Below are 27,903 nucleotides of genomic sequence, written 5' to 3'. Positions count from 1 at the left end.
ACTCATTTCCATTTCGGCTCCGGAGGGTCTGGTCGCCGCGCAGCCCCGGGCAGCCGCGCCGGCAGCAGGCAGGGACCCGCGGCGCCGCCGCCCGCTCTCCCGCGCTCGCCTAGCAACGCGGCGCCCCGCCGCCCGCCGCCCGCCGCCCGCCGCGGCCATGGACGGGAGCCGATGGCCCGGCCGGTGCGCAGCCCTAGCGCTGCTGGCCGCCTGCTGCCTGGCCCGCGGCGGCGGCGCCGAGCGGCAGTTCCTCAACGAGTGGGCGGCGGAGATCCCGGCGGGCCCCGACGCCGCCAGAGCCATAGCGGAGGAGCTGGACTACGACCTCGTGGGACAGGTATAGCCGGGCGGGGGGGGCGGCCGCGCAGCCCCGAGGGAGCTGCCCCGCGTCGGCCTGCCCGAAACTTGTGGCCCGGCTGCCGCTCGCCGGGCGCCGGGAGTTTGAAGCCCCCCCGGCCCGGGTCCGCATCTGGCGGGCAGCCCCGCGACCGGCCGCGCACGGCGCTTCCTGGGGAACCGTGCGGGGCTGGGCATGGCGCTTGGCGCTCCCTGAGGGGAACAGGCAGGGTCCCCGCCGTTCACTGAGGAGGAGACCGGGCAGGGATCAGGCAGGGCGCTCCCGCTGCTCCTGAGGGGACCGGGCAGGGATCAGGCGGGGCGACTCTGCTCTCCAGAGGAGACCGGGCAGGGATCAGGCAGGGCGCTCCCGCTGCTCCTGAGGGGACCGGGCAGGGATCAGGCGGGGCCACTCTGCTCTCCAGAGGAGACCGGGCAGGGATCAGGCGGGGCGACTCTGCTCTCCCAGAGGAGACCGGGCAGGGATCAGGCGGGGCGACTCTGCTCTCCCAGAGGAGACCGGGCAGGGATCAGGCGGGGCGACTCTGCTCTCCAGAGGAGACCGGGCAGGGATCAGGCAGGGCGCTCCCGCTGCTCCTGAGGGGACCGGGCAGGGATCAGGCGGGGCGACTCTGCTCTCCAGAGGAGACCGGGCAGGGATCAGGCAGGGCGCTCCCGCTGCTCCTGAGGGGACCGGGCAGGGATCAGGCGGGGCGACTCTGCTCTCCAGAGGAGACCGGGCAGGGATCAGGCAGGGCGCTCCCGCTGCTCCTGAGGGGACCGGGCAGGGATCAGGCGGGGCGACTCTGCTCTCCCAGAGGAGACCGGGCAGGGATCAGGCGGGGCGCCCGCGCTGCGCCTCAGGGAGCCGCGCAGGCACAGCCACTGTCCCTAAGGGGACCGGGCACTGTCGGGCAGGGCACCGCGGTCTCCCTGAGGGGACCGGGCACTGTCGGGCAGGGCACCCCCGCTCTCCCCGAGGGAGCCGGGCGCGGCGGCCCTCCCGCAGGAGCCCGGGCCGGAGGGAGGCGCGGGCAGCCCTGGCTCCGGCTCCGCGCCGCCCCCGCGCCGCCCCCCCGCCCCGAAGGCCCTTTGCCACCGCGGGGCTCCTCTCCCGCAGGCCCTCCTGCCGCTTTTTTGGGATGCCGTGACGTCAGCGTTGTTAGGGATGAGTAACCGCCTTGAGGTAACAGCCTCGTCCCACCTCCAGACGGGGGTCCTGCGCCAGGCGGCGCGTCTGGCAGCGCTGGGCATCCCGCGCCCCCGCTGCAGAGCTGCCTCCCTCCCGCACCGCGGCCCGCGGTCCCCGCCGGGTGGAGGACACGGCCCTGCGGCGGGGCCCGGTGCTGCGGGCAGCCCCTTCCCGGCCTCCTGCCCAGGCGGGCGGGCGGTACGGTCGGCCCCACAGCCTTGGCACCATCATGTTCTTCAGGCTGTCAAACGTAGGTGTGATCCCGCCGCCTCTGTGGCTTTCTTTCTGCCTCTGGAGTCAGTGGATTCGCCCTCACTGACTTCACACAGCCCCTCCTTAGGGAAGAGGGATGTTTAAAGCCAGGACGGTACACCCAGCGTTCTGGGTGACCAGTGACTGCGCAAGTGAAAATGCCAGTTCAGTAGGTGCCTGTACAAACAAACCCTGCAGTGAAGTTTCTGAAGTGACATGAAGCTTTTTACACCTGTTCAGCTGGAACCCAGGAAAAGCAGATAAAACTGGAGTGTGACATACATAAAACCTGTCCTCCGAAACATGGTCATGTCAAGGTATGTCCATGAGTATACCAGTCACTACTACAAGTGCCACGTTACTGAGTACTGCAGTAGTAACAGCTGCTACTTCACTAGCTTAAATGAAATTATTCCTCCTATTTCTTCTAGCAGCGAAGAGACTGTGATAAGCACTTGCTACTTGAGGAGTGTTGTTTAGTTCAGACTGAAATATCTAAAGGCTAGTTTCTTGCTCTTTTGTCTTTTAAGCACAATGAATTCAGTCGAGTTGCATTTGTTGGTATTTGTTTGCAGTGGGGAGATAATCATCTCTCAATACTTAAAGTATGGCTGTGTCTTACAGATTGGATCACTCAAAAATCACTACCTATTCAGACATAAAAGCCATCCAAGACGGTCTCGAAGAAGTGCCATTCATATCACTAAAAGACTTTCTGACGATGAGCGGGTGAGTGTTATATTTATTCTTTTTTATGCGCTCTGTTTATTCTGTCTCCTTATTGCTAGCTTTGTAATGAGGTCACAGGCAGGCTTTCCTCATTTTGCAATTCTAATATATTCAGCCATCCATACTCATGCTGAATAATACTTTATTATTCTGTCATTAACAGGCAGATTCTGACCCTCCCTTACCATACTTTTTGCAAGTGCTTTCCAAATGAAGATTTAAGATATGCAGCATTGCAGAGGCTTGGAATTTTAGATGTCGGTCTGTCACTGATGAAAATACGAATGAGGAACCACAGGGCTTGATTCAAAGTAAAAATTATAGATGCAGTAAGCTTAATCAGGCCACGTCTGTGCAATTACCATGGGAATTAGGTTTGGTTTAAAGCAACTGAATAATTACCATGGGAATTAGGTTTGGTTTAAAGCAACTGAATATTCAAAAAAAAAAAGGAGATGGAGGTTAAGGGCTGAGGTTTTGCTGGATTCACTTCTATGACAAGCTAAAACCCTTGCTCAAAGGATCCATCACATGTTCTAGGCTTGCAGTCTTTTGATACACTGGGATCACACAGCAACTGGGGAGCCCGCACACTGGAGAGCTGGGGAGCTAAGGTACAATCCACTGGTGAAACAGACTCCCCCTTTATTTGACTTTATTTAACAGAGAAGCATGTCTGTTTGTAAATATATTGAAAAAAATGGGGCGGGTGGCAAATTGAAGAAGCAGACCAGAATGCTGTTAACCCCTCTTTAAAAGCAATTTCTGGCAAATTTCAAAACAATGGAGTTTGAATTTCAAATCAGCATTATTGCAACAAGCATTGTAAAAACATGAGCAGTCCAAAACATGAACTAAACTAGTTGTGAAAACCAGAAATATATCATATGAGGAGGACAAAATCACTTGAGAATGAGCAATTGGTTATCAGGAGGTTTTAGGTGCAAGTGTCTTCTAGGAGGAAATACTCTATATGTAGCTACAAGAGTTAAAGGAGGAGGTGAGACAGGGTATTTTTTTGCCTGTTCTGTTTCAAAACTGTACACTCCCGTCTATCTCCTTGCAATCATTGGTTTAACAGTTAAAGGCTTCTAGGTGAAATCATTCTGAACTGGGGATGTTCAACACCACAGCTTTAGTGTAAATCAGTGTTTTAAGTTATACCCATACCTATGATCAGATGCTCAATGGCATCAGATAGTACAGTGTTCACGAGCAGAGCTTTGGTTGCAGTTCCTCCCTTTTTTGGACATATTACATTGAATGCATCTCTCACACAGGCAAGAATGACCATGTTTAATATGCCAAATTCTAATGTCATAAGTAGAATGGAAGCAACTGTGTTAGACGCATGACTGCCAAACATTGCAGACTTGCATACTTGGATCCAAAACCAGAGCTTCAAAGTGCTGCAGGTGATTTCCTAATTTGAGTCTAATTTCCCTGTTATTTACCATCTAGTATGCAAATTAACTGTGTGAATGAATTGGATGTAATTATGTCAATATAAGTATATAAACACAAAGCAATCATGTAATGCTGTGTAGTTGGTTATACATGGACCGTTGCTCCAAAGAGCTACTCTAGTTCAACAACAGCCTATTTTAAGAGACTTAAATTCAATCTTTAAAAAGGGAGAGAGAAGGGAATCCTGCCTTTGTTTGTGTAATGCTTTCATGAATTTTACGGTATGTTGTGTGAAAGCTGGGCTAAAACTTGGCTGTGATCTGAATATTTATCTGCTTCCTATGGATGTCCCAGTGTTCATTTTAAAACAGGTAATAGCTGTGAATATATTGAAGGGATATAATTATCTGGTTCCCTAACTTCTTCCAGTATTTGCACTATTCTTGAAAGAGACCTGAATCAAGTTTATCTTCATTGCTTTGTATCAGAGACTGGAGGTTTGGCACAGGGCCTTTGGTTTTTGCTGTAGGTGGATGGTTGGAACTTCACCCAGCAGCTAAGTGACAAACATTTGGCTTGTTTGTCTGATACATGTGCTTGGTAGTTTCAGCTCATTTCCCTCAGTGCAGTTGTCCACATAAAAAAAACCCCAACCAAACAAGCATGTAAGTTGTCAATTGTTAATTACTGCTGGGTGGTGAGGAGGCCAAGCTTTGCTGTGGGTAGGAAAGAGAGATAAAGGTAATTGCTATAACCTGTGCCCAAGTGTGTATGGCCCTGGATATCAACAGAGAGCTTTAAAATACTGATACTTGTATGCGTGTATTCATCTTCTGTGAGTGACTTTGGCTTGTAGGGGTTTTAACACTAAATATATAGCAAAGGGAATAGGATTAGAGAGCTTTCAGTGAACATGCCTGGCATAGCTACTGTTTTAAAGGGTTTATGTTCTGATATTGAATTTTCACTAGGCTTTCACTAGGAAATCGTATTTTCATCAAATCAAAGTACTTTTATTTATCATTCTAATTTCTCAGTCACTCTTATTGTTCCATATGTGGTGATAGGTGTAAGGACCATAAAGCCATTCTGTGACAGTAGAGAAAAATAATGAAATCTATTCAGACATTCAAAGCAGAAGGTTAGATCCAAGGCATCCTGTTCACTTGAGGCTTGCAGCAGGGTGCTGGCAATCTAACGAACCTGAGTTTGCTTTGCTCATTTGGAAACTGAGATCAAAACCACTAGCTTGATCTGTGTCAGAGTGATGGTCCAGGTACTAGCAATGAATAACATTTTATTCGCATTTCCAAAAGGAGCACACAGCCCAGAGTGAGGTGTCAGAATTAGGGTTTGATTTGAACGGGTTTAGTAACGTAATCAAGGGAACTAAGTGGGATACACTTCTAAAATGCAACCTAGGGACTTAGAGATTGCTGTGTCCATGCACAAACACTGTGCAACTCCTTGTATCAGTGCTTTAGCAAAACACCCTGAAGCATTTTGGCTTTCAGTTGCCTTAAATGGAGTTATGCCCGTGATAAAGTTAGTCCAATATTCATAGCTTACTAATTGATCACACTTCAAAACACCACTGGGAAGGAGACGTGAAGGTCCAGCTGGGCGATGAGTAGCAGCATCATTATAATTGCTAGACCAAAGCCAGAGATAATCTTTCTCCTTTCCTTTAAACTCCCAATAGAAATAGATAGGGATTAAAATGTAGGTTGGAGAAAGAAGCAGGCTGTGGTTTTGCTTGTTTTGGTAACAACCACTCTTTAGATAACCTTCTAATCATACTGCACATTTGGTATGAAAGCCTGCATTGTGTGGCACTCACAGGAGATCTACTGGTAGCTTGTACTTAATGATTTTCTAGGAATTGATTCTGTAGTATTGTGATTTCACCAGGTCCTCCTCCCCGAAGTATATTGTACTACAGTATAAATAATCCTCCTCCCTGCATCAAACTTTGCTCATTTTGCTTTAGGCATCAAAGTTTTGCTGTGTGAGGAATCCACTTATCTTTTAGGCTGAGAAAGTCCTCACCTGTGGAGGCTTACTTGTCATATTTATACAAATAATTGTAGGTATCATGGGCAGAGCAGCAGTATGAAAAAAAGCGAACTAAGCGTGCCACCATGAGAGACTCAGCAGAAAACCTTTTCAATGATCCTATGTGGAATCAGCAGTGGTATCTGGTAAGATTTTGTTTCATTGTGGAACTGGGGATGGTGAATTTCAGTTGTGCTATCAGTTGCAGTATTGTACTAGTATCGGAATGATTGCACTGAAGACAGTAAATGGAAGGCTCCCTCCCATTAGCATAGGCTATAAAAATGGGAGATCTCCTTGCATAATATTTCCAGGCAACCTTCTATTTTCTTCAAAGTGTCGTTTGTACAAAGATTCTAAAAGGCATTTCAGGCTGCTGCTTAGGATGGGTGTTGATATTAGAAAGTGCAACAGTTAAAAGCTGCATTTATGCTAATCTAAAAGTATTTATTTGCTCTTGGCATATAAGAAGTCCCTTACATGTCTGAAGCTGGCCCTGTATTTCTTTATTAAAATCAGCAGTGCAGAGTGCATGCTCCAGACGAAAACAAAAGCATATGCATGTATGTGACAAGCACCTTCAGACTCTTGGATTGAAATAGAAGAGGGTCTCTACAGCTCACATGTTCAGAACCTCAAAGGAAAGAAATTTCCTGAGGTCTGTAGTTTCTGTCTGCATGTGGTAACTCAGAAATACAGTTGGTTATTGGTGTTTCATATGGCTTCTTTCGAGAGTCTGTATTTCCACTACACAACTAGCTGTACCTTCAGCCTAGGCTTCATTGCTTTCACTCAGAATAGGGATGGGACTAAAGGTGGGTATAACAACTCAAAGAGAATGGTCAAGCACAAATGTGGCCCAAGTAGCAGGAAATACCTTTCTTGCTCTTCATTTCAGCTTAGAGAAAGCAGACCAAATGCTAGGCTGTTTGTCTAGTGTTTTACCCTCTCTTTCCTGTGCTTGAGCTAAGAAAACCAGATTACAAACCACATAGCATAAAATATTTCTATGAAGAGGCCTGCAGACTTCTTTTCAACATAAAAAATGGTTTATCTTTAAGAATCTAACTTTTCATTGAAGCTGATTTTCTGTTTGCTTCTTTGCCTGTATTCATTAGGAAGCAGGAAATTTCCAAGGTGTGTTGGACAAACACACAAACACACACAGAATTCAAAAGAGCTGTTTTGTGAAAAAAGCAATGCCCTGCATTCCAGGAGACATAGTTCCTTTTTCAACCTTTCTGTGGTTTTCATTCTTTTCCCTTTAGTTTTCACACAGGAAGCAGAAACATGTTTACCCTTGTTTGCAGTACCTGTTGAGTTTTTTTTCTGATTAAATGCATGAATGTGTTAAATATTTTCTTCCAAAATATGTTCCTTTCGTTGTAGTAAATAGCTTATTATTGCCTTATTATTAAGCTTTGATGGCAATTGTTTCTATCTCTGTTCAGTGTACCTTCACACATCACCAGAAAAAATGATTATTTGATGGATTCTAGAGAACAAAACTTGAAGCCTCTAATAATTCCCTGAGTGGCAGCAGTCAGAAAATAAAGCATAAAATGAAGGAAGGGTAATACCCGTAACAAATTTCTTTTTCTGAGTCTCATATTTTATGCAATGTTCCTGCAGATACAAAGAAACGAAAAACCTGTGGTCAACTAATGCAATTTTGCACAGAGAAACAGAAAGAAAATGCTTTTGTTTACATCCGTGTTTTTATGGGGGTTGTAAGCAAGTTCGCTAGATTAGATGTATGTACTGCATATTTAACATTAAAGAAGAAAAAAAAATCTATTTAGGAGCTACTCTTCAAAGCGCTTGCTGTGGAAGAGAAGGCTGTAGGATGATTCATGCTTCCAGTTGATTTACCACAGGAACATTAATGAGGGTAGTAAACAGAAAGTTGTGATTCAGCACAGTTGTTCCTAACCAAACGACTACCTTAATTGTTTTATCCATTAATTATTTTGCTCTGGCTAACTTGAATGTCAAAGGAGAAAACACATTTGGAGAAAATGCAGCTCACTGTACTGTGGGGCACTGTCTTGGCTTCTCATCAAGTGAAAAGAACAAACATAGCAGGTCTGATTATTAACTCAACGTTCCAAGGTTCATGGATGCATCCCTATCATTCCCATGTTTCTGCTGCCTGCCTCCAATAAATTCCAGATGCTCTTTGTTTAGAGGTGGTCTTCAGAGTTCTTCAAGTAATGGGGTAAATCTTTCAGTGCTACAAGTATTTGAAGAAACTAATTTTTGTTTTATCTTTGCAAAATTTGAGCAAAATGTGCAAGTTCAGGCTGGGATGGTTTAGAGCATCTTTAGAATATGAGTTTGAACCTGTGTGGTGTAAATGGATCAAAATGTTGACATATTTTAATCCTTTCTGTCCCCTAGCAAGATACAAGAATAACTCTTAATCCTTTCTGTCCCCTAGCAAGATACAAGAATAACTCCATCCCTGCCCAAATTGGATCTCCATGTTATGCCTGTATGGCAGAAGGGGATTACAGGCAAAGGTGTTGTCGTCACAGTACTAGACGATGGCTTGGAGTGGAATCACACTGACATCTACACTAACTATGTATGTTTGGGTGTTAGAATGCTATGGAATAAATTAATCAATTGTAAATTTGATTGACACTCTTCTGAAGATTGCTTTCTGTTCTGTAAGTTGGCTCTGACAGCACAGAGGCTGAAATATTTGTCTTAGGCATGACTTGGAACCTGGTTTGTGTCACAGGAAGCTGAATGTTACTTCGCAATGTTAGCAGGGTGGGGGTTTTTGTCTTGTTTTTCCCCCAGTGGATTTAGTTCCCAGGCATGTTTGTATACAGTGGTTTAATGCTGAATTACTAAAGCCATGTGAAAAATGTATGGAATTGTTAATGCCCATCAAATTCTACCAGCTTGATTGCTGTCAACATAAGGCATACCAAACAAATAAATATGGACTCTAGAGCCCATTTTGTTACATGTTTTAAAATGCAATTTCTAGTTGTCTGAATTAATTTTTTTTTTTTAAATGTAGGATCCAAAGGCAAGTTACGATTTCAATGACAACGATCATGATCCCTTTCCTAGATATGACCCAACAAACGAAAACAAGTGAGTAGCCTCCTAGTTGTGTGAAGAGAACAAAACAGTACATTATTAATTTGTACTAAAGCAGGGAGATGTAGAGCCAGTTTCCCAGGACCACACCCAGACAGCTTTCGAATATTTCCAAGAAGCGAGACTCTACAAGCTCCCTGGGCAACCTGTGCCAGTGCTGGGTCACCCTCACAGTGAAAAAGTGTTCGTTGATGTTCTGAAGGAACCTCTTGTGTTTCAGTTTGCACAAACATTTGCACATAACATTGGCACTAACACTGGAAACTAAGGAAATTAAATTCCCAGATGAAGAGCTTCATAATTGTCGTCTGCCTATAATGTCCTGAATTTCTTAATATGTTTGTATATGTAAGGTTCTGATACATTTCTGTAAGATGAAGGGAACAATCTGTTCATTGTCACCGTGTGTGTTTCAAGAATGATACCTCCTAAGCAGATTTTGACTTTAGTTCTCTGCCTTGCTCTGCGAATTTTAAAAGAATATGTCTTTTATGAAGGCCTCTGGAAGAGACTGTGTCTTAGACGAAGCTACTAAGAAACCCCTCCCTTCGTATCAGCTTTTGTAGCTAAGGACACTACTTTCTGGTTCTGGCTCTACCTTTTGGACCAACAGAACATCTAGCCCAGTGCATGTAATGACAGGTGAAGTCAAGCTTCTGACCTCTCATATGGGTGTGACACACGGTCAGACCTTGGAGGAGGTTACATGCAGTCCTGCGACAATATTTCTGTCTCTTCTGAGGCAAATAGAAGCTTCGTTTAGACCAGATTTGGCCTCCATGTCCTCAAGGTGATAACCTCGGAAGTTTTGAAAGGCTTGAATGCAAGACAACCAGGCAGTTCACATAGTGGGCTTGTGTGTCTTGGAAGGAGAGAGAAATTTTGTCTGATACCCTCTCTAGAGATACTTCTTTGATACTCTGTAGAACATGTTGATGGATCTGTCACACATAGGTGTGTCCATGGTAGTTCAGGTAGGGGTTTTGTCCATCAGAAGGAGAAGAGCATGGACCTCTGTAAAAGCTGGTACACAGAAGAAAGTCAATTTCTTAAACCAATTAGGATGCTGCTACTCAATGAAGATACAGTAAGAAGCTGATGCACTGGTTCCCTGTTGTCTATCAGACTATACAGTAGCACCCACAACATAAATCAGTGCATGGGGAAAAAAACAACGAATACAAGGGTGAATATCCCATGAATAAGACATCTGAAAAATGACATTTCTACTTTGTTACAGCATTTTGTAAGAGCAAGAAGCCATTACCCTCTTGTTCTGGTGACATTGTCTCTTACATCTACCTGTATTACCTCTAATCTTTACTAATAAGTAAATGGAGTTCAGCCCAGAAACATTTAGACACTTCCTTGAGTAACAATCTGTAGCATTAAATAACACAACTCTTCTACAATCTTTTATGATTACACTTACATTAAGGTTTTCTGTGTTGTGGAATGAGAATCAACTGTGGCAAAAAAGAACTGCATAGAAAATAATTGGTTACAAGAGGAATGCAACAATGGTAAGGATGCTTTAAAGGCTCACTTTCTGAAATCCTAAATAAATGCAGTCATTTAAAAAGAAGTATCTAAATGTGTGATGAAAAAAGACCTGTCTCATATTTCCTTCTGAAGTTTAGCAACTTTTTAGCCCCATATTTTTATGCTACTTTTGCACTCTACTGAAATACTGGTAGCTAATAGGTCTATGGACTTCAGTGTAAACTAGGTAAGATATTTATCATCTCTTCACAATGATTCTTTGATCATTCATTTAAAGGAAGACTTCTATCAAATCAAGAAGGTTAGCAATGAATCTTTGTGTACATTACACAAAGATGTTATAAGATGTTTATTCTTGCTATATTTATTCAGGCATGGGACACGGTGTGCAGGAGAAATTGCTATGCAGGCCAACAACAGAAAATGTGGAGTTGGAGTAGCCTACAATTCAAAAGTTGGAGGTAAGAAAAGGAAAATAATTAGATGTCTAATATGTATGGAACCAGACAGATCCTGTGAAATGCTGAGTGTTTTCAGCTACCATTAATCTGAAATACAAATGATCGGTCCTTCTCAGAAAACATCAATCTTGAAGTATTAGGCTAAAAAATCCTGTCTGGCCATAGTGCAGAGTGTTACTTCTATATGACAGCATTCCTTGAATGTCAGTGAACTTTCTGGAATTTGGTTATCAGTTGAATATAAGTAGAAACAACAGCAACAACATTGTAGGTGGTGATGGTGATGATAATAACACCAACAACAGTAGTAACTAGTAACAATAAGCAATAATAACAGCAGCTACAACCTGTATTGTAACCAGAGATTAGACTGTATCTTTTAAGGAAGGATGAACCCACTTATTATAATTGGTTATCCTAGAAGGAAGTGGCATTGGGGAGGAGAGGGACTGAGTGGAGTAAAAGTAAGAATATACAAATCTATACCCAGCCTTTCTTGCAGCATATTGTTTCCATCTACACAATTACATTGGAAAGGTCATGTCAGTCAAGATACTTGGAAGTGCTGTGGTTTTTGTTTTCAGCAGCTTACTTCTCTACTATCATCATAAGTTAATTCTGAAAATAAGTAGTCTTGCTTGCCGTTCAATCAATGCTGCCTTTTTTTAAAGCGGTGACTAAAAGTTTAATCCATTAGAGGTTTATGAAATAGTCATGATCACAGTATCAGTTGCAAATGGTTATTTAGCTCAGAGGAAGATACTTGTACAGTCCTAGTTTTTCCATTGCTCCCTTTTTTCCTTTTAAACAAAGGGACGATGAGTGGCAATTGACACCCATAACTGCCTTTCCCACCATTTCAGTCTTATGTTTGTAGGTTCCCATTTACTCTGCTGAGCTGTCATAGATGTCAGCCTTGCAGTCTGCCTTTGCCATAATACATTATTCTGTCATGCCCTGTTTAAATAAAATATCTCACTCATAAGATGAAGATGCCAAATTTTCAAAGCAGGGCAAAATGGATGAAGCTGCGAAGATGGCTGAACTCCCGCTGTGCCCATATTTTAAGGCACTTGCATCTACAGAGAAGATTCTTCCACAGTTATTTGCATATGCTTTGTGTTCATTTGCAAATGGAGACTACAGATCTGTGCAGGAGTGATTTGTCTAAAAACATGAAAATAACAGGAGAAAAAGCAGTCCAGCAATCCACATCACTCAGAAAATACCTGTGCAGGGGAGGAGAAAGATTGAAAAGTGGAAAGAAATTGTAAGCTGTTAAATATGACCAGCCTGATTAAAGTAGGGACGTAACAAAAATACATTCAAAGAGCAATGGAAGGTAGGAGTAGTCTTCAAAAGATTCAGGTAAATCTGGAGTGGTAAACATTGGAAGGATTTTTTGATCTTCCAAGCTATACAGGATTCATTTCTTCGTGGGCTTTTTTTCTTCTGGTTTTTTTTTGTTTGTTTGGTTTGGTTTGGTTTGGTTTTTTTACATCCATGAAATGACACATTACACACTTCTATTTGACATTAGTTCAGGATGACTTCTCTAAGTGGCTGTTTGCTTGTAGCAATTGCCATATAGGATAAATCCAGCGGTCCACAACCAATGCCTTCTCTCTGCTAGTCAGCAGTAGCTGCTTTAGGGAGAGAAACCCTGATGTATGGAACACCTTGTTCTCTAACCTGCAGCATCAGAGGTTGTTTTAAGTTTGTCTTGATGGGTAAAACAAAACATTACACTCAAAATTTTTTGTTTTCTGTGAAAATACTGACTTTAATAATCCTGAGTGTTCTCGCTGGTCACATTGGTGCCTGGCTGTATTTGGAAACCTTGATTAGTCTCGGTACTTTGTGGCTGTGAATCCCATAGGCTTTTCTGTGCGCTGTGTGAAAAAAAATTAATGCCAGTTTTCAAAGTGACACCTTTCAATGTTCCTTAACGTTCACCTCTTGTTCTGTATAGAGCTAAGAAGTGTGTGTGTATTGATTGCCTCTGGAGTAAAGCAGGATGTGTATATTTTCACGCATACCTAACCATAGCACTGTGCTATGATATTTCTCTGGTGCTGCCATGGAAATCAAATGATTAAGAAGCTCCATTTTACAAAGGACTGGGCTGAGAGTTCCTGCACAGTAGCGTGTGGCTAAAAATAGCCTTCTGCCAGGCAGATACATGTATGTGTCTGAAATTACCTTGGGCTTTGCCCGCTTTTGATTTTGTGGGACTGATGATGGGAGCAAGCATGTGCAAGAATAGGAAAGAGTTTATGCAAGAGGGCGTAAATGGAGTGCTTAAAGAAATACCACTGCAGTCATCAAATCCCCGAGAGTTTTAACAAGCAGGATTTTTGGTGATCACAAAGACAAGACAGCATTTTTTTCTTGAACTGTTTTCATCAGTGTATTGTCAGTGTGCTTTTTTTCTTCCTTATTACATTATTTATCAGCAGAGCTGGCTTTGTCTTCTTCTGTGGGAAGTATCTGTACACTACTGTCTGCATTCCCAGTATCTCGTTATGTGTTGCAAGCTCACACCCGGAGCTTGCAGTTATTTCCACACAGGCAGATCTTTGCTCACAGTGCACTGGTATGAGATACTCACAATTCTGAGCCAACTGAAAAATGTCTACTCAAAATTTTATGAGTGTAAGCCTGTCTAGGGTAAGTGGTGGGTTTGCCACCTGAGGCACAGGATATACCCTTGATTCTTTTATTCTTTTCCCAGCTTTGTAGGTGATAGTGGAGTAGCAGTGGTTGAGGAGATAACTCCTTTGTCTGTTTTTGCCACTAATTAATATGAAATAATAAAGCCCAGCTTTATCTCAGAGTTATTACAAGTCTTAGAAGCCAGTCATTTGGGAAAAGAATTATGCTTATAGTTTTGTGGGTTTTTTTCCCTGCCTGATAGTATAAAAAAACCAAGACACTGGGCTGCGAGGGCGAAGGGATTTTTTTTATTATTTATTATTATTATTATTATTGTTTTAATAGAATCGCCACATTTTGCCTGCCGTGCTTTGGAAAAATCCTCATTTTGTGGAAAATACTAGAAAATGAGTACTCATAATTCACCAACTGCTGATAATGGTGCAGCTGCTGTAGTACTAACTTGCCAAGTTCAAGAGAACCCAGACATTTTTATTACTTGAAAAAACAGGCTGAATCCTGACTGCTGTGGCTCTTATATTGCTGCTGTTGCTGGGAGAGCCATGCCATAGTGCGCATTTTGACAGACTTCCTCTGTTTCTATCCTTCTGCAGCACTGGAAGCTAAGGATTTGCAGAGCAAGAGATCCAGTGCAGGTGAACTGCTGTCTGCCACTGAATTTTAAGTACCACTGAGATCAGGCTTGCTCTAAAGAAGATTAGATCATGCAGTTTCTAATAAAATGTTAATGGCTAGATATCTCTACCGTCTCTGGATTGCTCACAGTAGAAAAAATGCGGCAGTAAAACAAGAGTGAGAATTTTTTGTGGTGCAGATTGAAGAGCTAGTGTAACAGCAGCATCACAAAGACAGCAAATCTTTGATGACTGTGAGGACAGAGTGTTTTAGTCAGAATATTCAGAGCAACACCTTTGAACTAAACTCTTAAACATAAAAGTAATGTTGACAAAACCTGTTTAATTTTAGTGACATTTTGGCAGTTTGAGAAGCCTTTATTACAGATTTCACAGAGAGGAAGAAAGAGTCAAGGAAATGCTCAATGCAATAAGAAAAAGCAGGGACAGTAAGCAAAACGTCATCATCTTGGGTTTCTGTAGAGAGAGAGAAAGAAGTAAATAAGGGGCAGCCAATATTTTAAGAGGGTTTTTGGTTTTTTTAAATGTTTGTAGGAGCACTGAGCTCTGCAAAGGAAGCGTAAGTGCACTGTTTCACACTGACATGGACTGTCCTCAGTATTACATGAACAGCAGTAGGCTGTGTCTGCAGTAGTTACGATTTAATTTTGCTGGCAACTTTACCAACAGTTAACAAAGACAAAGAGGAGGGAACAGAAAGTAAATTCAGTCTGCTGCTTTTTTTCTGTTAAGGTATACGAATGCTGGATGGAATAGTCACTGATGCTATTGAAGCCAGCTCCATCGGTTTCAATCCAGAACATGTGGATATTTACAGCGCAAGCTGGGGCCCTAATGACGATGGCAAAACTGTAGAGGGACCCGGAAGGCTGGCACAGAAGGCTTTTGAGTATGGGATTAAACAGGTATGATGCTTAAGAGAAAGATACAATGAAACGTGGCAGAGAACAGAATTTTAAAATGTTTGATACCCTTATGCTTTCTTCACTCAAACATATTTGAAAAGAAGGAGATAGATTTTAATGGTACAAGTCAGAGAAATTACCAGCCAGAACAGGACTTTTAAAAAAGCACTTGCTAGAGCTTTCTAAGCTGGTTTTAAGCTGCTATTTGCCACAGATAAGCTTTCTTTTTCCATCCTTACTTTTGCTGCCTTTGTCTTGCCCTACCCCCATCCTTCTCTGCTGCTTGTTTTGCACTGAACAGTAATTGGATTTCTGCACTGAAAGCCCATAAAATATAATACAAAATTTCTGCTTTGTGAATATTTTGCTGGGTGAAATAGTGATGCATTTTAGCACCCTGTGGATGGGCTTGTATTGTGCTAATTGCATTAGTTTATAAATTGGTATGTATCATGATCCAATTAAAATGAAGATAGTAAAAATTCATGATGAAGAGTGGTGGAAACACTGTTTTTACAGTTCTTTTTTTATATTATTCTCTTTAGATCTGGTTGGATGATAAGCAGGGTGCAAACTGAGAGCTACCAGGGATGTATTAATAAACTACTCTTCTTGGCAGTGAGGTGAAAAGATACCTAAAAATGGGCAGGTACTAATAGAGAAAGGAAGACTGAATCAGAGATGGGAGAGGAGGGAAACTGAGGAAAGTTTGAAAGACAGAAGCAAAGAAAAAAGATTTTGGGAATAGGGCAGTTAACATTAGCAGACAGGAGAGAAAAAGAAAAAACAGTCTGACAGCTGACAAACATACTTTGAGGGAAGAATGGAGACCAAGAGGAGTGGGCTGGTGATGAACAGAGTTCTAAATCCATAGGTAGACAGCAAGAGAAGAGAGATTTAAAGGCAATAATTAGGGTACCAATGTTCAGCTGTCTTACTCTGAAAAAGCAGGTTCTTTGGTGAAGAATGTGTCGTGTTTTACAACTTGTTTTATTAGTCAAGGGGAGCAAATTTACCCATTCAGTTGTCAGGTTGCCTTTTGCAAGGATCTAGATGATCTCCTTTCTGCTTAAAGTCAGCCAGAGCTGGGGCTGCCAATGACTTTCATCCCTGTCACCTTACTGCTGGCCTGGTAAAGCACTGAAGCTTAATCTTAGCCTTAAGCATCTAAGAGGTGTCAGTAGCATTCTTAAGTGAAATCAAAGCAGGTGTTGTACATATACCAGTGCTTTTCTGGACTGCAGCCTTTATTCTCAGAGAAAGATACTATCTCATTTTCTGTAATTGACATGGCTTGTCCTTCCCAATACTTTTCTTCAATGTTTTTTAAATGTTTTTAACGTTTCTTCTAATATTTTAAGTGCTGCAGTGCTTTAGCACTTGCATGAATAACTTCAAATTGCATCTGTGTGGGATGATAAAAATCTGTATTTCAACTGCAGTTTCCAGTGAATGTACATACACATTAATATTGAACAACACAGGAACTTCTGCTTTTCATGTGGAACATGCTTTTTTCCACCTGAAGGACTAGCATAGCTTAAGACCAGGTAGTGTGATACGTGTTTCCCCTATGACAGCTGTGCTGGTTTACATGCTGTCAGCTGCTGGCATTGGTTGTTAGCTTACTGCTCCTGCATTACACACTGGACACCAGAGCAGGGAATGAATGTGGTTATGTATGGAGACTGTAAGACCCTTCTGTAAGAGAAGGGAGGGTTTCCAGTCAGATGCACTTGCTGGTTCAGTGTGTTTCAGCAAAGGAATGACAACTGTGAAAGGCTTCTTTACAAAAAATAAGTTGGTGGAAAAGTCATATCACTCACGTCATTCATACTGCTTACCCATAGCTCTGTGATTACAGGAAAGACAACTGAAATAACCTCTTGCCAGTTCTTAAAAATAATGGGCATTTTTCCTAGAAATGGTCGGGAACAAAACATCAGCTTGTGGGAAAAATTACCTGTTGAACACAGACTGTGGTTTTAACTTAAAAGCCTATTCTGAGGAAAGTTGCTGTACCTGGAACACTAAACCTAGACCAGTCAGATAGAGATATACTGTAGGATGTGAGGTAGGATAGCTGGTTTCTTTTATCTCTGTCTTCTGTAGTGCTTATGGAAAATCATCCTTTTCTACCTGAAAATTATTAGGCTTAGGGGAGGGTGGGGGTGGGGAGGAGGGGTGGGGGGAGGGGTGGCAACACCACTTGGTAAGAATACGTTGCAGGGACTGATATCTCTTTTGATAACTACTCATTTCCATTTTCTCTAGGGCCGAAATGGGAAAGGCTCCATCTTTGTATGGGCTTCTGGAAATGGAGGCCGTCAGGGTGACAACTGTGACTGTGATGGTTACACTGATAGTATCTACACTATCTCCATTAGCAGTGCTTCTCAGCAAGGCCTTTCTCCTTGGTATGCAGAGAAGTGCTCTTCAACTCTGGCCACAGCATACAGCAGTGGGGATTATACTGACCAAAGAATTGTAGGTTGTTTTTACCAGATTCAGAACAAATATAGAGATGTATTGTATGTGTAAATAACAAGTGAGAGCTCTTGAATGCTTGGTTTCAAGCGCCTGCTTTATGTTATGTTTCATATGCTTAGTGCTTTTGCCTTGAAACATTGAGGCATTTGTAATACAAAAAGTGATTGTATTCCTGGAACATCTTCTACTGTGAAGCAATGGCTAAACAAAATCATTGTGTCAATGCAGTTAAATCGGCATGCTGAATTTGTCTGCTGTTTGTGTATGACAGAGCTCTCTGCATGGTTTCATACAGTCCTTTTCTTCGGAAAGGGCAAATGAAGAGAGACAGAGAGTAAAAGGTAAAAGAAGTTAGTGTACTGCATGAGTCAGTACCTCTGGTGTACATTGCTTTTGTAAGATTGCAGCAGCCAACAATAGTGCTTCCAGATCTGTGAAAGGTACGCAGCAAGCAGGCGTATCAGTCTGTGTACCTTCGTTAACTGTGCAAGAAAGAACTTGTACTGAAGAAAATTGCTGTGATAAAATAATGTTGAAGTACCTATAATTTTTGTTCAGCCCTGGTGGGTGATAATTTTACATTAAACTGCACTGATGGGGATTAAAATGATGTCATTCCAAGTTAGCCAGGAGATCAGTCCTTCCTAAGTGCATACTTTTCATACCCGAGATGTAGATATATGTGCAGATGAGTTTGGTGTTTAATTTCCAAATAAAGCTTATGTTTCATTGCAAATTATAGTTCTGCTGAAGAGGGAGCAGAACACCAGTACTAATCCTATGAGCAATTTTCTAGCAAGCAGTAATTTTAAATGTTCTAGGCCCAACACAATGATCTGTTTTTATGATTCACCAGTAAGCCTGAAACACTTGATTGTGAAACCTTAGAATAAAATAAGATACTCAGTGTGGGAGTATTTTGTTCCAACACAAAGCATTTTGATACAAAAATTATAGTTGAAGTAAAAGAGTGGATTGAAATATGAACAGATTTAAACATCCATCACTTCTTCTGCTGGTGAGGAATGTATTAATATGCGCCAAGTAAAGGATAAGTGATTATTTTGTGAGTGTGGATATGACTGTATTTACAACTGCTTATTCATGCAGTCTGGGGTTTTTTGTTTTTTCTGTCAGACAAGTGCTGATCTTCACAATGAATGTACGGAGACTCACACTGGGACCTCTGCATCTGCACCACTGGCAGCAGGAATTTTTGCTCTAGCATTGGAAGCAAAGTAAGATGTCATACAATTACCTTTGAAACTCATCTCTCTCAGCCACACCACCATCTTCCCCAAAATGCTATCTGTTTGAAGACGCACCATCTCATCCTGCAGCTCCACTTGTCGGTCAGACTTGCTCAGCCTGATGAGAAAAATAAGCAGCTACTTGCCTCAACACTTTCCTAGCAAAGCAGAACCCATATAGGTAAAAAGTGATGACTGAGGAATTTTAGTCTATTTTGTGCATTGGCAACAATTGTTTACTGAGTTCTGGTCAATTGCACTTTAAAGTGGTGAGGCTGCACATGTATCAGGAGAACGTAATTTGAAGACAATAGGTTGAAGGAGTTTAAGTCTCTAGTCAATTTACAGAACCTTTTCTGCTCATAACGAGACCTAAAATGGAAGGTACCCAAGCCTGACTGTCAGAGCGGGCAGGGAGCAGGCAGGTTCAGATCCTGTAGGGCTGGTAGCCAGAATGTACGACTTAGGGTGAAAAAGGACAGGACAGGACAGGACAATGGCTTTTTCACAGAAGACACTTCAAGTATTAAAGACTAGGCTTAGTACTTAATGGTGTAGGTTCAGCTCCATTTTCTATTGCATACTCCTTTGATGACGTAAGCTGATATACTTAGGGCCATATTTTAAAAAATAGAATTAATCACAGACAGAATCAAATACCCTGTGAATTTTCAAAGTCCAGTTCCCATAAAGACTGGTGAGAAATACTAGTTTTGCTAGTTAACTTTAAATGCCTGAATAATTTTGAAGAATCTGACCCTAATCTTGCTAGATACTCATTCTTCATTTACATGGAAATCTTGTCTACCTGGAGCAGTATTGTGAGGATAAGCATTGTGATATGATGTGTATTTTAAAATAATGGGACGCCATATACATTTAAAGCATGTTTGGCTGCAGTCTAATGAGAGAAAAATGATAGGTAGCCCTGAAACAATTAACCAGGTACATTTTCTCAACAGCCCAAATCTAACATGGAGGGATATGCAGCACTTGGTAGTGTGGACCTCAGAATACGATCCACTGGCTGGAAATCCAGGATGGAAAAAGAATGGAGCGGGACTGATGGTCAACAGCCGCTTTGGGTTTGGACTACTCAATGCCAATGCATTGGTAGATTTAGCTGATCCCAAAAGATGGAAAGGTGTACCAGAAAAGAGAGAGTGTATTGTCAAAGACAAAAGCTTTGAACCAAGGTAAGAATTTGCATTAACTAAGCTTATGTGTATCTTATTGGAGCCTGAGGGTTAATATTCTGCTCAGCTTGCTCTGAACCAGACTAAGAGATTTCTTGCAATTCATTTGGTTTTGCCTTGCTGTACTCCTCAGGGATAGGCAAAGAGAATTTGTTTGCTTGCTTTTTTTAGTGTTAAACTGATGGAAATTGCTAGCATGAAGCCTTAACAAAGAATAAGATTATTATGTCTGCTTGTGCAGCCAGCATATAGGTGGATGATACTGAGACTGAACCTGATCAGATAAGATATGAATACTTAGACCTCTATCAGCAGATGGATAAAAAGATATCAGGTTTCCCAGTGCCTTTTTTGAAAAGAAACATCTGTAATTGCTCTTAGCAATTCTCCTGTGACAGGCATAATATATGTTGAAATCAAGGTCATACACTGAGCTTTAGTCACCTCCCTAACACATTTTTTGTGAAACGCAAGTGTCTCAAAGGCTCACTGAAACGACTTACCAGCCACATTCACAAGTACTTCCAGCATAGTGAGCCTAAGCTGAGCTCAACATACAGGTAAGTTGTAATTAGGCACTAAGCTGGTTAATTAATAAGGGTATCTAGATTGTTTTTGCCTCCACTTGTTCACTTACTGATTTATTGTCTAGAAAATATATAGCGGTTTCAAAGATTGAAATAAGTGCACCAAAAATCTCTCTGTAGAAACATATTATAGTGTTTTGGAGTGTCACTGCTTGGTAACCTTTTTATTTATGCTGGTTTACTATCAATTTTCTTTTATGAGCTCTTTCCTTTTTACAGAGTGTTGATCTGGTACTGATGGGTGTTGTACTTTATGTTTTTTTATTGCAGTCCTCTATGCTACATTATAAAAAAAAGATCCCATGACTATGAATTTAGAATTATTTACATGGTAATTTAGATACCCCATTTTCATTAGAAGTAATGGAAATTGTGCAGAGAAAGCTATGCAGTGTATCTTTCTGAAAAGAGAATGGTGCAGAAGTTGGCTTTTTTTTCTTGAGATGGCATTGACTCCAAAGGGTTAAATCAGCCGTGCCTGCTGCAGTATTTTAATTGAATGATAAGAGCCCTTCTGGAGATCTGAATATAAGTGATACAGTTGTGTGATGTAGCTGCTTGCAAAGACTGGTTTTTTGTAGTCTCTGCTGGACAGCAAAGCGTTGACGGAAACCCTTGATGATCAAACTTGCTTGCTTCCTTCCAAGGTGTGTTGTACAAGTCTGTCTTACGCAGTGCCTATCACTTTTTCCACTTCAATATTATCTGTGCTTCCAGAACTTCCTATGTTTTCGACTGCAGCATTCAAAACTATAATGAGTGTGGAATTTGTCTTTACTTCTTCCTTTCTCATCCTTCTCAAATGGGTGTTAAATATGTCATTTACACTTCAGATAATGATCCAGAATCAAAAGTTTCTGTGAGTAATAAAAGAACTCCTGTAATTTTGCCAGATTATTAAGAGCAAATGAGGAAGTCATTATTGAAATTCCCACAAAAGCCTGTGAGGGTCAAGAAAACTCCATTGCATCTCTGGAGCATGTGCAGCTTGAAGCAACAATTGAGTATTCCCGTAGAGGTGATCTTCACGTCACTCTGGTATCTCCATCAGGTACAGGAGGCAAAGGCATGCCTTGCTTGTGTTGCTGTAATGTGTAACGTTTATTTAATGAAAAAAAAACACCTCTGTGTTCTTCAGTGGTTTTAAAAAAAGAGTTAAATATATTCTTAGGCAAATCTAGTGACCTCCAACAGGAGCTGTGAGGACAAAGCATCCTGGGAACTAGAGAACTGGTTCTCTGAAACCCCTTTTGAGCCTTCATGTGTTCTGGGCTATTTTTGTGAGAAGAGGTTTGAAAATCATACTTCAGGAAATGAAGGCACTGTTTTTCATATGTTTTCATTCTGGCAACAGGACCTGACAGTTCATGGCAGACAACAAATTATAGTTCAATAGTGCTTATCAGCCTTACTGTGATTTAACAAACTAATGGAAAACTGAGGAAATCTGACTCCCTAGATTTCATGTATCTGTGTCTCCCCATCGGTGTATTTAAAAACATAGTGTCTGTTAGGCATCTTAGTACATCTATACTAAATGTGATTGAATATGGCAAATTATCTTGGCAATGCCCTGAAATAACACCATAAGGAGAAAAAAGAAAACCAAACCAGGAGAATGAGTATAAACGACTTTGTAGAGAGTAACGTCTCTTAGGTCAACTAGTATTATTGGGGAAAAAAGACAAGCTTTCAGGTGTGAATTTAAACATTAAGCTGATCTAATTTACCGATATTAAAGGCTAGTCTAGTAATTCACAGATAATAAATCACTCAGCCTTGGTCACATCATTATGGCAGGACCTGACTAGAGAGCAGGCTTAAGATACTGTATATGCAGTATATTTCCAAACCCTGCTTTGTCTGGGATTCCCTTTAAGACTAATCTTAATTCTCCCTTTTCTGAGTTTACTTTTTGTCCTATGGGAGCAATATTGCTGTGAGGTGTTTTATCTTTGACTCTTGGTGATATTTTCAAATTTAATTCCATCTTAGATAAGTTTTAGTTTGGGAGTGAATATATGGACTGTCTCTAGGTACATCATAGAGGCGACAGCAATGGTAGCTGTCATTCTACCTTTTGTAGAGGTATTTCCCTCCCACTGTTCTCTTGCTCATATGTAGGAAGCATGGTTTCATCTTAGAGAAACACAGCTTTTTGAAAGACTGACTACAGTAATATATTCTTCATCTTTGTATTTCTGTGGGTTTAGCTGAGGCAGCAATAGTCAAGTGCCACTGCCTCTGCTACAGTATCATGTTGCCATCGTCGTTAAACTGTTTATCCCTTGGTTCTTGTTTTTTTCCACTTTTCTGCAAAACAGTGCTACCGAATGTATGTCATTCCTTTTCTATATTTATGGTGTTACCTGTAAATGTATTTATAGCTTGTGATCAGGCTCCCTAGGGCTTCATTGCTCCTTATTATGTAAATACAGTTCCCTTGCTCTCTCCTTTTAGGCAAACAAGCACAACATATTTCCTGCTGTGCAGTAGAATCTCTTCTGCTGCAGAAATACTTTGTCTACTGCAGCAGTTTTGTAATAATAATAACAGTACAAATGCTTTTCACCCTGTTGGAAATCCAGGCTGTAACAACTTCCATCCACTCAACAAAACCAAAAAAAAAACCAAAACCAAAACAGTGATGAATTCAGGGTAAATCTTTGGTTTCACACCACTGCATGAGCTGGTTTGCCTTCAAAACTTCCATCTCAGAAATTTCCTTAACTGTTCTTCAGTGGAAAATGCTGGTTGTTTCTTACGTTACTTTATGTGCATGCACTACTTTTTTCTGTTAGAGAATGAAAACTGAGCAAGATGTACCTTTTTAGCATGACCTAATGTGATAGTTTTTATGCTTTTAAATACTGCTGTGAAAATAGTTAAAGGAACCACTAGCTCAGAAATAGCATGTGTCCCATTCCACAAGCCACTGTTAAATAGTGTATTTTCCAGGTTACCTATTCACTAGTGTGCAAGCTGAGCAATGGGAAAAGTCAAAGCCGGCATGTAAGAAGAGTCACTACTGTTGATCTTGCACTTACACAGGGACCAGCACTGTCTTACTGGCTGAGAGAGAGAGAGATAAATCTCCCAATGGCTTTAAGAACTGGGACTTCATGTCTGTTCATACATGGGGAGAGAATCCAACAGGCACCTGGGTTTTAAGAATTACTGATGTGGTAAGTATGTACATATGTTAACTAGCTGTGTTTGGAAACTAACACAGATAAATTATCACTAACCACTACCAAACATGTTGAATACCGAGTCTTCTCATTAAACAAGCTACAGCAAGAGTGTATTTAAAGTAAACATCCACCTGGTTTAAAAATAAAAGGAAAAAGTAGGGTCAGATATTCTTGTTCTTTACATAAGTGCAAAGCACCATCCTCACTTCACTGACATGTACCTGTCAAAAAAAAAATTGTGCTTTTGTTTTCCACACATTATATGTCACTGAAAGAAATCACTTAATATAATTTTCTGTGATTCATGGAGTGAAATATGTAATCAGATTAACCTATGATTAACTGCAAATTAGGTTTCTCTGCAGAAAAGAACACAGGATAGATCTAGTCTTCTTTTGGTGCATGTGTATAATTTTCATTAACTCAAAACCTTTTGAATTAATGAATTTCTGGTGACCTCAGAGAGCTGTTCTGATGTATACCTTTCCCTAACTCCTTTCTTAATTACTGCCAAACAATGTTTAAGGATTAAAGCCAAGAAATCTACACATATGACAGAAATAAGTTTACTAAAATCACCTGGGAATACAGATTACAACAGTGAGACACCAGAATAAAGCTGCTTGATAGGCAACTGAAAAATCATTCCCTTTAAAGAGAGGGTGATGAAATGCACTCATCTGTGGAGAATTTCATTAAAGTTGTCTGCTAATAAGCTTGTCATTAGGGGTCAGATCGTGCCAGAAACTGAATGCTTCCTATCAGACACTGAGCCTCCAACCCCTGTTGGCCTCAAATTGTAAACAGGAGGATAATGCCAAGTACTCAGCAGATGGACGAGGCAGTAGAAGTAAATATTATTATCAACCATATAGTGTTAATACTGCAGGCTTATAGATAACCCCATGGTTACAGATATCCTGTCCTTTGTATTTAATGTAATGCATTTTTTTGGAACAAAGTTAAGCTGAGCATTTTGCTTGTAATTATCTCTCATTTTCCATTTTCAACTGAAAAGTTCATGAAACTTAAAATAAACCAAGCTTTTTGTCCTCAAGCTTTCCTCAGCTTATAGGGTTTTGTGGTTCCTGAAATACATTTTCATATTAATGACCCTAATTGAAATCACAGATTCCTGGGCAGAGTTACTCATAATTTAGTTGTCATGTAAGTTGCGTATGTAAACTTTGGTGTAGACTTGTATTAGACAAGAAGAGCTTCAGCAGCTATCTTCAGTCACTAAACAACTGAGCAAAAATTCTGAAAGAAGCTTTGGTAAAATAACATTTTAGTGTTCTCTGTACTTGTCTCCCACTTTCTACTATTTAAATACTGCTACCAAAAATAATGGACAAAGCATGTATTGCTCACTTCCACATGCTGTGTTTCAGATTGCTGTGGTACACCACTACAGAGTATTATTCCAAATTGCTATTCCGATGTTAACTTTTGTGAGGAAATTGCCAAGGCAAGGAATGGCTTATTGAACAAATCCTATTAACACAGAATACTACTTCAGTAATTTTTAGCATTCTGTGTTGTGACAAAATTCTGTTCATGGTTACATGATTAATTAATAATTATATTGCATCAAAATGTGTATTTTTTGAGTAAAGCCAGTGTATTAAATCCCACTTTCTGATATGTCCTGTCTTCAATATACCAGTCTTTTGTGCTTACAAATCATTGTCTGAATTTAGATAGTAAAAACCTTACAATTTATTTTAGTTACTTCCATCTACTTTATGATCAAGTGTCCTGTCTCCTCTTCTTACGTCCTGAGAACTTACGCTAATGCCACACTTGTCTTTTAGTCCAGAAGAATACAAAATGAAGGAAGGTTTGTAAATTGGAAATTAATTTTGCATGGCACTGCTACCCACCCTGAACATATGAGGCAGCCACGTGTATACACATCCTACAATGCTGTGCAAAATGACAGAAGAGGAGTGGAGAAGATGACAGACTTTGTAGAGGTAGTATTAAAGCAGGTTTTTTCCTTACCTATTTTTTGATTTATAAGAAAACGATACATTTTCCTAGTAATAATACACATATTCTGTATTCATTCCATCTAACCCCTGACCACTTTTGAATTGTGTATTGTAATTTTATCCATATTAAGAACTGATAGTTTTATTAATCTCTGTTTTCATTTGCCAACATCTAAGGGTTTTAGGGTGGTGGGAGGATATTGCTACTGAAGCAGTGAACTCAGTAGCTAATGTAGTTGAGTGGTACAAGGAGGGAGGAACACATCTCTGACAGACACTCTATATTTATGTAATTCTAGTGAGAAAAAGTGTCACATCTGAAAGGAGCTTTGCCTGCTGGAGTGCTTCCAGGGAGCTTGGAAGGAAGGTAGTAAGAAAAAGACATGACAAAAGTCAGGGACTCACTGATTCAGAAGGTGTGGTTAGGTGAATCTGTTGCTGCTAGCTCCATTGTCATCCCTTCTTTACCTTTCAGGCGGAGTGCTCTAAACATACTACAGGCTTCTGACAGTGACAGTGGATGCACAGGCTGGTAGCATTGTACATTCTCACAAAGCTTGATTATGTCAACATCTTTGGAATACTTTATTCATCACATTACATCAGTTTGTCTCCCTATTAAGTAATTAGGCCATCCATAATGTACAGAGAGGTTAACCTTCCTCAGCCAGGTTATGAAGAAGATTGAAGGGGACATGATTATGGTCTTCAAATACATTAGATAAGTGTCCACCCATGTGGCAGCCATGTGCAAAAAAATAAATTGGAAGAAAGTAAAAGTGGATTCAGGAGGTATTGGTGAACATAAATAAGAACCAGATGAACATAAACCGGATGTTTAGTCAGGAAGACAATCCTAGTGTAAATGAGGAAGCTATGCAGCCACATACTGCTGTGTCAGTGTGGGAGGCATAATAAACACTGCTGAATCATGCCTCTCACCAACTGTACATCTGTATCTAGCATTAGTCTTTGAAGATCTGTGTCATGGCCCCTGATTAGCCATACTTCACTGTCCTTTCCCAGGTGAGATCACCTACAGAGAAGGTTTATATGGAAGCACTGGTTCAGTCCTTTTCACTAGGGTGTGTGGCACAGTCAGAGCTGCCATCTGCACTGCATATACTTCCTTCAGTTAGACTGCTGAGGAGCTGTCTCCCATAGTACAACGAGACATGTCTTTTAATACTGGGACAAATCCTGTTATAAAATGACACGTTGTATTCTGCCAATGTGGAGTCTGAATTTATAACTTCCTACATTGTGGGGAGATTTGAGATTTTCTGCAATAATGTCCTTTTGGTAGTCCGTTTTGGTGTATGACGGTCTAGTTCTTTTCTAGCTGCTAAGTGGCTCTTGAATGAAAAAATAACATCTACCCACACATAGACGGAAATCACTAATCAGAGCAAATTTTAATCCAGTCAGTTTTTCCTTGACACCTAACCTTTTTTATGCTAATCTGTATTCTAGGACCATACAACACAGGAGAACCTGAGTGAAAAAACAGAAGTCACAGAAGATACCAGCAGCAGCAGTGACAAAGCAGCAGATAAAATCCCATCAGAGGCAATGGTACGTTTGCTGCAGAGTGCTTTTAGCAGACAGATGGCTCAGAAGCGATTGCCAAAGAAGACTGCAAGTGAGAAGTCAAATATTCCATATGAACACTTCTATCGAGCCCTCGAAAAATTAAACAAGCCCTCCCAGTTGAGAGACTCAGAAGAAAGTCTATACAGTGACTACGTTGATCTTTTTTACAACGCCAAACCATACAAGCATAGAGATGACAGACTGCTGCAAGCGTTGGTTGATATTATAAATGAAGGAAACTAAACTACAGGGTATGGCACTGAGTTGGAAATATTCATTCTCCCCACCCTACACGTAGGGTTGTTTTTCTTTCCAAAGTCTGTTGTATGCT

The 27,903-nt window shown here is 41.1% G+C and overlaps 1 protein-coding gene across 1 annotated transcript; it reads left to right on the top strand.

Annotated features, from left to right (window-relative positions):
* PCSK1 (proprotein convertase subtilisin/kexin type 1) lies at positions 1–27,903 on the top strand. The gene is made up of 14 exons (XM_056325771.1): positions 1–337; positions 2,405–2,509; positions 6,007–6,117; positions 8,412–8,558; positions 9,006–9,082; positions 10,964–11,052; positions 15,096–15,268; positions 17,543–17,755; positions 18,896–18,996; positions 19,971–20,204; positions 21,685–21,842; positions 23,843–23,976; positions 25,800–25,961; positions 27,453–27,903. The coding sequence occupies exons 1-14, from the start codon at positions 158–160 to the stop codon at positions 27,813–27,815; spliced, it is 2,247 nt and encodes a 748-aa protein (XP_056181746.1). The 5' UTR covers positions 1–157; the 3' UTR covers positions 27,816–27,903.

This window comes from Falco biarmicus, chromosome Z (assembly GCF_023638135.1).
Source record: "Falco biarmicus isolate bFalBia1 chromosome Z, bFalBia1.pri, whole genome shotgun sequence".
NCBI lineage: Eukaryota > Metazoa > Chordata > Aves > Falconiformes > Falconidae > Falco > Falco biarmicus.
The sequence above is the reverse complement of the archived record's forward strand: the minus strand, read 5'-3'. Positions and strand labels throughout refer to the sequence as shown.

Excerpts from the sequence above, each read along its gene's own strand:
- PCSK1 (XM_056325771.1), top strand. The coding sequence starts at position 158 with ATGGACGGGAGCCGATGGCCCGGCCGGTGCGCAGCCCTAGCGCTGCTG. Across the intron at positions 338-2,404 it reads ACTACGACCTCGTGGGACAG|ATTGGATCACTCAAAAATCA; the intron begins GTATAGCCGGGC and ends TGTGTCTTACAG. Across the intron at positions 11,053-15,095 it reads CTACAATTCAAAAGTTGGAG|GTATACGAATGCTGGATGGA; the intron begins GTAAGAAAAGGA and ends TTTTCTGTTAAG.